At 42.0% G+C, this 13,921-nt stretch overlaps 1 protein-coding gene across 1 annotated transcript in view; it reads left to right on the forward strand.

Annotated features, from left to right (window-relative positions):
- foxj3 (forkhead box J3) overlaps positions 1 to 10,376 on the forward strand; it is a 71,016-nt gene extending 60,640 nt beyond the window's left edge. Inside the window, exons 5-11 of the mRNA XM_083938942.1 lie at positions 2,308 to 2,436; positions 4,419 to 4,593; positions 7,261 to 7,746; positions 8,323 to 8,424; positions 8,978 to 9,169; positions 10,012 to 10,104; positions 10,245 to 10,376. Coding sequence (XP_083795068.1) covers positions 2,308 to 2,436; positions 4,419 to 4,593; positions 7,261 to 7,746; positions 8,323 to 8,424; positions 8,978 to 9,169; positions 10,012 to 10,104; positions 10,245 to 10,357 — 1,290 coding nt within the window. The 3' untranslated portion in view covers positions 10,358 to 10,376. The remainder of the gene's footprint in view (positions 1 to 2,307; positions 2,437 to 4,418; positions 4,594 to 7,260; positions 7,747 to 8,322; positions 8,425 to 8,977; positions 9,170 to 10,011; positions 10,105 to 10,244) is intronic.
- The last annotated feature ends 3,545 nt before the right edge of the window (positions 10,377 to 13,921 follow it).

Below are 13,921 nucleotides of genomic sequence, written 5' to 3' on the forward strand. Positions count from 1 at the left end.
CACACACACACACACACACAAAAAGGTTGTGTTCTGATTCGGCCCTAAACGTTGGCATGAATGTGATGAGACTCTGGCACTGAAGTGTGATGATGAAGGGAAAGAGAGGATTGTTGGAAGTGTGTTTGCTGATGAATAGTCTGGCCTTCCCCCCCTCTTCTCTACCTCTCTCATATCCCTTCCTTCTCTCTCCATCTGTCTATTCAATCCTGCATGCAGTGATTGTGCTGAACACTGGCTGCCATTGTTGGAGAGACACCTGGGCCAATCTTACTTTGATTTCATAATCCATGTCTCAAGCTCCAGATTAGGGCCCCCATGTAAAAGACACCTCTGGCTTTTTACTTAATTCACTGCTAAGAATAGAACTCTGACTCGCTCGCCTACTAGCTTACACCGTACACAGTATTTACTGTGGAGCCGCTCCTGCCTGTATGAGCATGCCTGCCTGCCTGCCTGCCCGCCTGCGTGAGTGCGTGAGTGCGTGAGTGCGTGAGTGCGCGCGCGTGTGTGTGTGTGTGTGTGTGTGTGTGTGTGTGTGTGTGTGTGTGTGTGTGTGTGTGTGTGTGTGTGTGTGTGTGTGTGTGTGTGTGTGTGTGTGTGTGTGTGTGTGTGTGTGTGTGTGTGTGTGTGTGTGTGTGTGTGTGTGTGTGTGTGTGTGTGTGTGTGTGTGTGTGTGTGTGTGTGTGTGTGTGTGTGTGTCTACCTTTTAGCGCATCTGTAGCTGTAAAAATGCACGTCTGTCATATGTTTGTGCATGCTTCTATGTACGAGGATGAGATGTGACTGGGTGTTTGTCTGTGACGGTGTGTGCTTGAGTGGGTGTCTTCACTCTGGGGACTCTGGGGTCTGCATAAACCACTGAGCAGTAGGTTTTGAAATCATCACACTTTATGGGTGAGTGGAGTAAAAATAGATTGCGGTGAGAGACTTAAGGCTAAAAGCCTGTTTTATGACTTCATTACACATAACATTTATATTTCTGTGGCGCGATGTTTTTGATTAGCATCGTAGGGCTGAGTTTGTAGACGATGTTTAAGCCTTCGGTCTTAGCTGCTCATTGAGTTCCCCTTCACACTAATGAACACTGGAGCCAAGCCCACACTGAGTGGAGGAAGGCTAGAGTTGCCTAATGAGCTTCTCTTACTACCCCCTATTCTCCTCTCCCTCAGCCTCACCCCTCTTCCTTGTACAGTGTTGCCTAGATTCAGCATTTGCGCTCTGCTTTTTTTAAAATTGCATTGTTTCTATCTCATTCTACCAGCTCAGGAGCCAAGCGTTATATTAACAGCTTAATGTGATCGCAAGCTCTCACTCCGCATGTGTGCGTCCTGGAGTTGTACCAGTGTGTTAGTCAGCGAGCAAATCAGTTAGAGCAGAAAAGGCATTCAAGGCTCCCTGGGTTTCCTTGCCTCCTCATGGCCTCTGTGGTAGCTCGCTGCACCTCAGCAGAAAGACAAGAAGCTTCAGTCAACTGCTGTTGCTGAGAGGCTGGGTGCTGGGCAGGGCCCGGCCAATCTGCCTGCCTGAAGGCTGCTGCCACTGCTGTCTCATTGTGCTGAGCACAGAGCCCACTCTGTTCCACTCACAGTGATGAGCAGAAGCCACCATGCTGCACTCAGTCATGGACGGACACACACAAACACATGCACACACACCAAGCAAGCAACACCATCAGTGCATTACTGCCATTCCTTTCTCACAATACAAAACTCAACACATGGACAATTCTCTGTGGGTATCATTATTATTCATTATCTGGATCGTTCTTCTAACTATTGTCTTAATTGTCTGACAGTGCACTTTATTTGGGAAGGGTGGGAGGGCTAAACCTTGTTAGACGATAATTAAGATTGTCATCCTGAAGTGCTTCGGCTAGTTTCGCTGCTATATTGAAAGGTCAGTGTCTCGGCTGCACTGAAATCCTTTGTTAGTTGTCCCAAACGGATTTGCGCTCGGTGAGCAGATGTGGCCGACATCGCCAGTAGTGTGACCTTTAGTGATAGGAATGTCTCAGCTGTCTCCAGACCCCTTCACACATTCAGCTTGAACCCCTTAGTGGCTGTGGTGGATGTTCAGCAGCACATTGTGTCTGATGCACACTCTCAATAAAATGAGAAAGCAGGTAGTCTTCTATTGTGACATGTCATTGCGTGCAGCATGCACACGCACGCTTTACATTTCCATACTAAATTCATTGTATGACTTTACACCAAAATTATTCAAATGAATGCTTACATGCTACACCATCAGTTTGCCTGTGTGAGTGTCTGAGAGAATAAGCTAATGTACATGTATGTGTTTCAGGTGGCGTTGTACAACACAGACCAGGAAGGGAGCGATAGTCCAAGAAGCAGCCTTAACAACAGCCTGTCCGATCAGAGTCTGGCCTCCGTCAATCTCAACAGTGTGGGCAGTGTGCACAGCTATACACCGGTAAGACCAAGGACCTCTCCTCTTCATCAATCTACACTTTGCACTAGTACAAAGACAGAACAAATAAGGTCCTGCTGTAGCCTCATCGTTGCCTTTCTGCAAATATACTGTTGCTTTGCCATTCCTTAAAGGACACAGGTAATTCTGGTTGTTGATGTTGCAGCTTAGCAATGTCTCTTACTTGTATATTTGTAACAAAGTATTTATATAAATGTGGTGTAGTTGATGATTTGTTTAGCACTGAGGCCAATTGATACATTCTCATTTTATCCACATTTTTCAAGCTGTGAGGGAGCCACAGTAAGAAAATGATTGAAAATGAAACACCGCCCGACTTGGAAAGTTTACTGTATCCCATATTTCATCTGATCAGAAAGCCCCAGGAGGCTTTCTTCAGAGGAGCCAGCCATAGACAGCAATAGACCGAGGTTCAGGGTGGACATGCTCTGGAGTACAACATCAGGAAGGGGGTTAAGGGAAACAGAGAGAAATGTGCATGCTCCTGGAAGCCAGACAAAGAAAAGCGCTTCCTCTGATGTCCTCCCACCAGAGATGCCCCCTCTTTGGTGTGGTCCTCCTGCATCCTAGAGCGCTCACTGCTCCAGGCGCTGGGCATCGATCGGCTCAGCCTGATGGATGTGCTCTCTCTCTCTCTCACAGCCAAACCAGCAGCTCACAGTAAACACTCTGGCTTTATTATCACCTCTTCACTCTTACCCAAGCCAGACTGTGAGCTGTGCACTTCAACAGCCTGCCCACTTCTTGGAAGAGGAAGATGTTATGATCAAAAATTGGATGTGACCTCTCTTGTAATTCTAGCCCCACTGAGTTGACTCTGGTCAGGTCTTGCTTTGTGAAGTAGTGATGGTTTTGCATCGCAGCCCTTGCTGTGTTGAATCTCGTAGACAAACCGGTTGCTGGGGGGAACGCTGCTTGCCGTCTCCCACCTCGGGTAGTGCATAACATTGACTGCCCACACAAATACATGGATGAAATGGCTGTTTATTTGTACAAGCTATTGCTATTGATTTTGTTTTAAATACATTTTGCTTGGCCACCCGAGTATTGGGTTTGTGTCCATTCGAGTTGGTCTCTTAATGTTATGTGAGCCAAGGAGGTACTAAGCACTGACCTAGATTATTATAGTCTGCATGATTGTTCACTACATGCTGTTTGACTGACACCTCTTCAGATAGAAACAACATTACAGCGGCTCCTCTTCAATAGACTCAAAACATTCCCATTAGGGTGGGGTTCAAAAAATCTATTTTCCGATTCAAATTGATCTTCATTGAAGGATCCGATATTGATTGATAAAATCCAAAAATCAATCTTTTAAGAGGCTGTAGCAGGCTCTGTTTTAAGCTAGAGGGAAAATGTGTGTATCATGTGAAACTAAATGACCTGAGGAATCCACTGGTAACAATCATGCTAGTTTGTGTGGAAGGAGGCTAAAGAACGCTCAAAAGTCAGGCTAAATTTTGTCGAGGGGGAAAAACTGGCATCTCCTTTTTCAGGATGCACTAAAGAAAGCACTTGGACAGTTTTTTTTGGTCACTCAATGCTCACTGATTGTAGAGTCTGTAGAGAATCAGGTAATCAGTGGCGATACCCAGCCCTAATCCTCATATTTTACCTGCTTGTTTACTGCGAACAATCACATAAACCATAAACTTTGCTTTGGATATTCGAGAGGTTTTTCTGTTTTCTGTTTTTGTGGCTCCACAACCAGATGATCAGGGCTGGTATCTTTTGAAAAGTATGTATTTGGTGTATGTTTATGTTTGATGATTATAGTGAGCTCCTCTTTAGATCAGTAGTTCCTGTACAGTAGTCTGTGATGTAGCAGAATTGTAGCCAGTGTACTTTCACAAAAATCTATCACAAATTAAAGATTAAACATGTTCTTATTTTGCACTCAATAGTGCTGTTAGCTTTTGTAAATCTTTAGCTTTTTTTTTTTAATCTCCTCATCTCTCCAGGTGACCAGTCACCCAGAGCCCGTGTCCCAGTCGATGAGCCTCCAGCAGCCCCCCCAGTCCCAGTACAACATGCCAGACAGGGACAAGCAGCTCCTGTTCTCTGAATTTGAAGATCTCAGTGCCTCCTTCCGCAGCCTTTACAAGTCTGTTTTTGAGCAGTCCTTCAGCCAACAAGGTGAGTGGGCTCATGGGAGTATCAAGTGGAAATCTAATAAAGAGCCTAAGCTTCATTTATCAAGAAACGATCAGAATGATTTTCCTAATGTTGGTTTGTTCTTACCAGCTGGGGCTATAGAGAGTCTTTAGGCACTAATTAGGTTTACAGAGAAGTGAGCAGGTATTCAACAGGCTGACTAGCCTTTACTGCAAATACAGACTAAGTATTATCATGGTCTTTTGCCAGAGTAACGTGTAGAAGGTCTCATTTCATATTCAGAAGCAGAGTCTGAGAGTTCACATCTTAAATATTTGATTAGAGGATGTAAGAGATGTTACTACATATATGTAATGCTTAATTTAAAATTGATACGCCATCGCTCTTGCTTCATCTTTTTCAAATTGCCTTCAAATGTTTTTTTGTGTCTTGTCAGTGTTTGAAATGTTTTCTCATGTAGACCTTGTTTCATCAGAGGAGTCGAGGACGTTGCAGGATGCCCAAGTCCTCAGTAAAGCTGTTGGATTTGAGGTTCATTTATCATAATGATTGGGAATTTGTATGATATTATATATAGTAGCGGATAAGGCACAGATTTCCAAAAGCTTGTGAGTCCCTGCAGAACAAAATGCATTTTTGCTTGTAATCTGATTGACTGATAAACAAAGAGCACTTGACAAGCGGGTTATGAGCAAAGTAGACGGAGCTTTCTGTGTATAACCTACTTTCAAAAATCAAATGCATTTCATGCTAATGTTTTCAAAGAGTTCCTCTCCTTTAATCTATCATCTATGTTTCATTATTTCAAAGTTGTTACCTTTTTTTATGCGCATAAAAGTGAAATCTCTTAGTCAGACAAGCTCTAGCAATTAAAAAGCGTAAATAATCGAGCTAGAGGATTTCACACTCAGCCACTGTAGACAGTGAGCTAATTCACTGGCTTTGATAATAGGTAATGAGGCCGCATTATTATTCTGGTGCCGCGTTAATTGCTTTCTGTATTTCCCTGGTTGGACAATGGGCTTTCTGTGCCGATAAGAGATGCACCTTTGTCACCCCTGCAGTGAGTGTTACGTGCCGATTGTGGAGGTGCAGGGCGAGAGTCAGCTCTAAAAGCACTCCAGTGAAATAGGTTTACTGTGCCAAAGCTGTGAAGGACAGGGCCTCTTAAGACCACTCCCTGCCACTCAGATGATTGCAGTTGGGTGTGCAGATGTTCATGCTCCAGTCATGTCTGTTAAAGAGCCGTGTAGCAGCACAATGAAATTGTCAAAGACAATCCAAAGCTGTGTAGCTGGAGTGGAGAGGCAACGGCAGCTCAGGCTTATGAACCTCAGAGACACAACTGATGCTGAGTCATTCCCTGATACAACAAAATGGCAGCTGGTCTGTCTCAAGTGTAGGACTACTTAAACACGGGAGGTGCAGATCCCATTATTGTAAGATGTTAAGATATATGTAAGTGGCTGTTTTTACACGAGACGAGCCTGGCTCTCTTTGCGTTTGTGCTGAAGTGCATTATATGATTACACCTCAAGCCGGAAACCGTGTGACTGACATTTGTGTTAGAATTTGATGTCTCATTTCACCAGCTACTGTAGGGCTTCAAGTAAAGATATTTTCAACATCAATCCATTTGTCAATTATTTTTTTTAGATTCAACGATTCCCAGAGCACAAGGTGACATCTGCAAATAGCTTTTTCTGTCCTAAGAAACAGTTTGAAACCCAAATATATTCAATTTACAATGAGAAGAAGATAAGAGAAAAACAGCAAATCCTCACAATTGGGACGCTGGAACTAGCAGATGTTGGCATACTTGCTTCATGAACGATTAGTCAATCTACAGAAAATTAATCTGCACCAATTTAAGAATGATTAATTGTTTGAGGCATTTTTCAAGCAAAAATGCCAAGCCATTAGCTTGTTACGGCTTCTTTTTTTGTTGATATGTTGTTCAGTTTTATATAATTGTAATTTGAATAATTTGGGGATTTTGGTTGGTAAGACAAAGAGTAAAGATGTAACCTGGGGCTCTTGGAAAATGTGATTGGTATTGACATTCATTTCTGACATTTTATAGACAAAGCAACTTATCTGTTAATTGGTAAAAAAAGTGCGAAATGAATCGATAATGAAATCTCTGATCTTTGATCATGCACACACACACACACACACACACACACACACACACACACACACACACACACACACACACACACACACACACACACACACACACACACACACTCACACACACACACTCACACTCACACAGAAACATGAAGATAAACAAACACTCAAAGACTTTGTACATGCATGCACACAGACACACCCATATAATTCTCCACATACATGCATATTTTGGCATGAATTGTGAAATATGCACACACACACACACACACACATATATATATATATATATATATATATATATATATATATATATATATATATATGTGTGTATATATATATATATATATATATATATATATATGCAACACATGTACAATGATTGAAGACCAGGGACAGAGGTTGCAAGTTAGCCTTGACTAGAAAGCCAATAGCAACACATCTGTATCATGTGATTTTAAGCTGTTTTCAATGTTTTTGATAAACAAACGTTGATCATTTTCTGTCGTCTCAGTACCGTTATGAAGTTTTGTGTTGGTGTGTTTTGTCTCGCAGGTCTGATGGGCATTCCGTCAGATTCCTCCCAGCAGACCCACACCTCCTGCTCCTATCAGCACTCCCCCGGGGGCAACATTAGCACTCAGAACAGCCTGTCAAACAACCAACCCAACAACCACCCCAACAGCCACCCCGCCAACAGTGGTCAGGTGCCCCTTTCCCATCCTGCCCAAGCCCACCCTGGCCACGGTTCGCCCCATGCACAGCACCTCCCGCAGCACGGCGGCCCTCACAACCAACACAGCCAACACGCCCAGCACAGCCAACACAGTCAGCACCCACAGCACCCCCAGCATGCTGCGCACTCCCAGCACGGGCAGCACCCATCGCAGCACCCGTCCCATGGCCAGCACCCGCAGCAACACACACCACACCCCTCCCAACACACGCAGCACAACCAGCACCCTTCTCAACACGGACAGCAGCATCAGAGCCTCGCCCACCAGCCCCATCCTACCCAGCAACAGATGGCCTGCAACACAGGTAAGACCCTCTGTCTGCCATCGTCTTCACCGTGTTGTTTTCTCCTCATCATGTTCATCACACAGACACGTCAACAAAGACAAACACTGTTACAGCTGAATATGTTCTGAACAGGTTTTGTCATAAAACATAGAAATTGTTGAAGGTGCTAAACGGTAAATCATCATCTGATTTATTATCTGCGCTGTTGTGAGAACAAAGCAGTGCTGTATCCAGTGACTTCAGCTGCTCTTACAGAGTCTACTGGCTCCTCCTAGTGGCCACAACGCAGAGTTGAACTGTTTAAAAGCCTGAGTGTTTTATTTGGTGCTACCTTCTCATTCATTTGACTCTACGACTGCCTGCACAGCTATAAAAATGTGACTACAGTAAAAATGCATCATCTGGCCTTATTACCTAACAAACAGTATAAAACAATTACAGCAGAAATTATTGTGCAGTTGTCCATAAATTTTGTAATTAGGACTAAATCTGTATTTGTCCCAGGGGTGAACTTAGTGTTAGAACTAGAATTACCTGTATCCTTCAAGTCTCTTATCTTGTAATGTTACAGATAGTATGCTGTGTGTGTTGCAGGTTTACTGTCTGACTGGTACCCAAATCTGGATGCACTGAAAGAAAGCTGTCGTATTGCTAGCAGCTATAACTGGGCTGATGTCGACCTTTCACCTTTTCAAGGTGCGGTTTTGGACACTACAAATAGATCTTATTGCATTTACAATTATTAAACAAATAATAGTCATGTAATGTATCTGATTAAGATTTTTTTAGATGATAGAGGAACCCAAACATTTAAAGGCAGGAGCTGATAGTACAGAACTGCCCCAGTTTTTGATTGAGTGCTGAAGTGTTGACACTGTGGAGTTGATTATGAGTTTAATTAAACTGAGCTCTTCAATTAAATAACACTGCCTTCAGGTTTAATTACCAAAACACAGAGCTCAGCAGGTCAGTTTATCCAATTACAGTCTAAGATTGCAAGGTAGGATGTTTTTTAAATAGCACCCACTGAAGGTTACTGATATAATGAATATATATTGCAGCCAAAGTTTTGCTTAGTGTCTGTAAATTAGTTTCTCATTTAAAAAATGTATATTCTTTTGACAGTTGGCTGGTGCAGTTTCATACATTTCATTGTCACAAAGGCATTTTAGTGCAGACAGAGACTGTCACTAGCTCTAATAGTAACTCTCGTTGTTCGGTCTATAAATTTGTGTTTCACGTCCCCAAGGATTGAGAGAGAGTATGAGACAAGCGGAGCTGAACAACTGGTCCCTGGAACCCACCCAGATCGCCGACCTCTGCTCGTCCATCAACCAGTTTTTTGCCCGCACCGGTGTAATCCAGCCACAAGGCGCGGTGCAGTCTCCTGTTTGTCATGGCTCCATGCTCCCCAATAAACCCAGCCAGCACCTCAACACAGGTTAAACACCCTCTCCTTAACCCTATCACCTTATTTATATCACAGATTGATTGACTTTGTGTAGTTTGAGTAGTTTTTGTTTTGACATGAGGATTGTTTCTGGACTCATTCCAAGGACCAGTAAGAATGTTTTTAAAGTGATATTATTGAAATTGGGAATTTGATGAACTTCAAAACATGTGCAGCCTTAACAATGATTTGTTTTCCTTGGTTTTATTTGCATAATTTTTCAGAGGCCTTAAGAGTTCAAATTAGGAAGAAAAAACAAAGCAAAAGATACGAGGAACATCTAAAAACATTAACACAATTTGGATAGCAGAATAAGTATTTTTCCTTTGCTCTCTAAACCTTTTGGGTTGACATGTTACTCACAAACTCCCAAATGCAGAAGTTACAAAGATTACTGTTTTAGGAGAGCCACGTGTATTTAAACAGCACAGTGTAGTTGAAAGCAGTTCAAACATTGATTTTGTCAGACAGCTAAGTGTCCAGCCGTGCAAATGGTAAGTGGACTGCATTTATATAGAGCTTTTCTAGATTCACCGACCACTCAAAGCATTTGACAACACACACACACACACACACATACAGATACACACACACACACACACACAGATACAGTGGTGGCACAGTCTACCATGCATGGTGCCAACTGCTCATCAGGAGAGCTAAACATTCAAACACGCACTCGCTTACAGTCTACCTCCAGAGAGCAGTGTATAAGTAATAGTAAGTATGACGTTTCACCTGTGGGCATTAACTATAATTTGGGATAATTATTCAGAGATGCTCCTGTAAAATGACAGTACAAAATCAAGGTTTTTTTGTGATTCTCTCCTCAGGAAATCTCTACATGGACACCAGACAGAGCATGTCCATGATGGGTCCTCCCGGATATCCCCACATGCCCCACAGTGCAGGGCCCACAATGACAGGTGACATGAAGCCACAGAAAAAAAACATGATTAAAATAATGACTTGCAGCTCATTATGAAACCTTATATTAATGTTTTTTTGTTATGAATAAACCAAACATTTGGTTGGATCTGACTTTCCCTCCGTCTCTTCTCTCCAGGCCACCATGCACAGATGAACCAGCAGCACATGATACCTACCAGAAACTTCCAGATGCATCGCATGCCAGCTGATGACATCCAGGATGACTTTGATTGGGACTCCATTGTCTAGCCCCTAGACCTCCTTGTGCAAAACAAAAGGGAGCGAATAGAGAGGAGGTGGAAGCCAGGCTGAGCTGAAGGCTGCAGGAGGAGGAGGAGGAGGAGGAGGAGGAGGAGGAGGAGGAGGAGGAGGAGGAGGCCACTGTGGCTGGGATGCAGAAGAACATTTGACAAGCTTTGGAGAAAGACAGACTTCAGTTTTCTGACATTTTTACAAAAAACAAAACATAACTAGAAAATGTTACTTTGAAGACAATCATATTTAGTCGGACATGTCAGTGATTGCTTATGTACTTGTCCAGAGACGAGTAGAACACATTCACGTCTAAACCACATGCTCCTCAGCTCCTCAGCCAGCCCCTCTACCCGTCCCTACCCAGCAGCCTTCCAAAGTCCACACCCGTCACCCTCCCTGTATACCCCCCCCCACCTCCCCCCCTGCTCCGTAACTGTTATGTGATTTGAGCGACGTGTTCAGCTTGTTATTCTTCTCGTGTTGACATTGGCCTCAGCTGCCTCTTGGATTAGTTTCTCTCTTTTTTTTTTTTTAAGAAAAAAATGTTTTTGTTTTTTTTGTTGTTGTTTTTAAGAAACACAGGCCGTCTCTGTGAGTAATGTGATGGTGCTCGTTGGTCACTTTTGGGAGAAAGTGGGCCCCACTGCAGCTGAATTGATGGTAAAGTTAGGTTTACAATAACTTTGAACAGGGTGTTAAATGTTTAAGTAGACTTGATATTGAACAAAGAAAGTGGAAGAGAGATCACAGTAAGTATCGTGATCCGTTTTCATAGCCAACCAATGTGATCAGGCACACTGCAGCAGACTTTGGGAGTACAGCGACTTTTTTTTTCTTAGTCTCAAGCACTTCAAGACGAATATGAAGTGTGAGAAGAAGGTGGAAGCAGGGAAGTCAATTTCTTTTTGTCTTTTTAAATTCATTCAACCCAAAGTAACCTGAGGTTTTGGTTCTCTGTGTGCATCATGTAGGTTAACAGTTGCTTAATGTGACATACTAAATAAATTCACAATTTCAAGCTAGTTTTAATAGTTCATCCGTTTTAGGTGAGTAACCTATTGATCATTAAACAAGCCACCATCATTCAGAGGCAATGAAGTGATTACATAGTCTGATATATTGGTGAGGCCGGTATTATCAGCTGTATTAACATATATGTCAGCTACATTGCTGTCCAGAAATCATCATATATAGATATATATTGTCATCTGATGCTATGCTTGTTATTTTACTCAACAATCCAGTATCAGATGGGCTATAATTTTCAAGACCTTTTTTGTTTACATGTTCTGTCCAAGTCACCAGGGTTTGGTTTTGTTAAAGGTATAGTCCGACATTTCGGCAATTGAGAAGATTGTATGGTAAATACAAAGTTACACTGCAGAAAGGGGGAAACAGCTAGTCTGGCTCTGTCTGAAGGTAAAAAAAAAAGTCTGCTACAGCTCGCTAATATACGTGTGATGTGTTTAATCTGAAAAAATAAAATTATAATACATGGTTTTATGGGGAGTTTTGTGCCAGACCATTTCTTGGGCTGGTTGCAGTGACTTCCTGGAGATGTAACATGTTTAAATAGTGAGCTTTAGAGGTGCTGAGAGGCTGATTTTGTTACCGTTGGACAGAGCCAAGCTCTCTGTTTCCAGTCTTTTGGGACATGAGAGTAGTGTATGAGCATATTTCCTAACGTGCCAATTTCTTTAATCATCTTTACCTCAAATTGAAACCCAGTTTTGATAACAGTAAAGTAAAGAGCCTGTATGCAATTTAACGGTTTCAAGCATCACAGACTTGAAACATCACTAGTAGACAAATAATGTGTTAAAATAAAAAATTGAATAGAAGGCTGTTAACACTTCTTAAATTGCCTAATATAATTGCCTAATTTGATTGATTAATGATCAATAGGATATGCATCAGATGTTTCCATTTTAAGAGGGTCAAAAAAGCATAGGTTTTACTGTGAGTTTCTTTGATTTGTAAAATAAGTTCCATCCAAATTCATGCCTTTTCCAGTTGTACAGAGAAGGGAGTTTTAGATGCCACACTCGGTGTTTATTGTCACTTCTGACATTTGAAATTAAGGAGATATAATTATCTTAACCACCCAATATTTTGTTGTGATAGTTCGATTTTGCTACTATACAATCATAACAGAAGGAGAAATGTGACTCACTGAGTGTGTTTGTGCGTGTGTATGTGTGGGTGCATTTTGGTTTTATTGTAATTTTAGGGCTGTGATTGATTGCTACAATCATCTCTATGCTGTCTATGAGCACAAAAGCAGAGATAAAACAGTAGATTCCAGGTGTGCTTTTTTTTTTTTTTATCTGGGCAGGTTATCAGAAGCACAGAACAGGGAGATCATCGGTTCTGGAAACCTGTCCTCTGTGTCCTGTAACAAGTGGCTCCTCAATCAGACAGGTGCTGAACTTTAGAGACACTTTGTTTGAAAAACAAAACAAAAACAAGGCCCTTTGCACACTTACGCCTGTTGATATTAAACGTTCTTTAGATGCAAAGCACCTCCTGGATCTCGAAAGCTAGTCGCTCTCATATTCATTCTTTCATACATTGTAAACATTTCCTCCTAGACAACTTTTCAGGCTTAATAATAATTTCATGCTTTAACCCCTGTACATGGCAGGATATTCAGTCTCTCGTCATTTATTCACTCACTCACAGTAAAACTAGCTGACCCCTAGAGGCAGTTATGAGGTATTGCCCACAGTTGACAAAGAACAAGGTTATTTCTCCTCTCTTCATTACTGCTTAACTGTGTGGTGCTTTGCATCTCTAACACAGTGCGTCCTTAAAGGAATAGTTCAACATTTTGGGATTTTTTTTTTTTTTTTTTGAAGCTACAGTCAGCATTAAGACATGAAACGGGGAAACAGCTAGCATGACTGTCCAAAGCAGAGCTTTGATTCACTGCCCCACCCTGATTGGGCCCTAACCGACCCATCGGTCTGGGCTTTACCCAGGCTTGAATCGCCAGGTTTGCTCGTACTTTGGTGTTTTTTACGCAAACTTTATAGTCTGTGTAATGTCATGAATAATTTATGGGGTGTACGCCATCTACGTACACACATTGGATGAAAAGGAAGTGGAACTTTTTGGGTTTCTTAACAGGCTCACGGTTCATGTAGGGTCGAGCCGGATCATAGCTGTAATCCAATGGTAACAAATCCACCTTCAAGCACCTCTAAAGCTCACTAATTAGCATGGTATATCTAGTTTGCTTATCTGTAAAAAAAACAAAAAAAAAACAATTTATTTCTTTTACTGAGGCTTGTGTGTCAGACTATTTCTTGGCCAGGCCCAGTCAATTCATGGAGGTATAACATGTCATTTATTGAGCTTAGTGGTGCTGAAAGGCTGATTTCTTTAAAAAAATGTTTTACTGTCAGACAGAGCCAGGCTAGCTGTGTCCAGTCTTTGTACCAAGCTAAACTAAATGTTTACTGGCTTTAGCTTCATATTTACTGTACATACATGATATCATCTAAGTCTCTGCAAGAAAGCAAATAAATGTATTTCCCAAAATGTCAAACTATTCCT

This window comes from Echiichthys vipera (assembly GCF_963691815.1).
Source record: "Echiichthys vipera genome assembly, chromosome: X".
Taxonomy (NCBI): Eukaryota; Metazoa; Chordata; class Actinopteri; order Perciformes; family Trachinidae; genus Echiichthys; species Echiichthys vipera.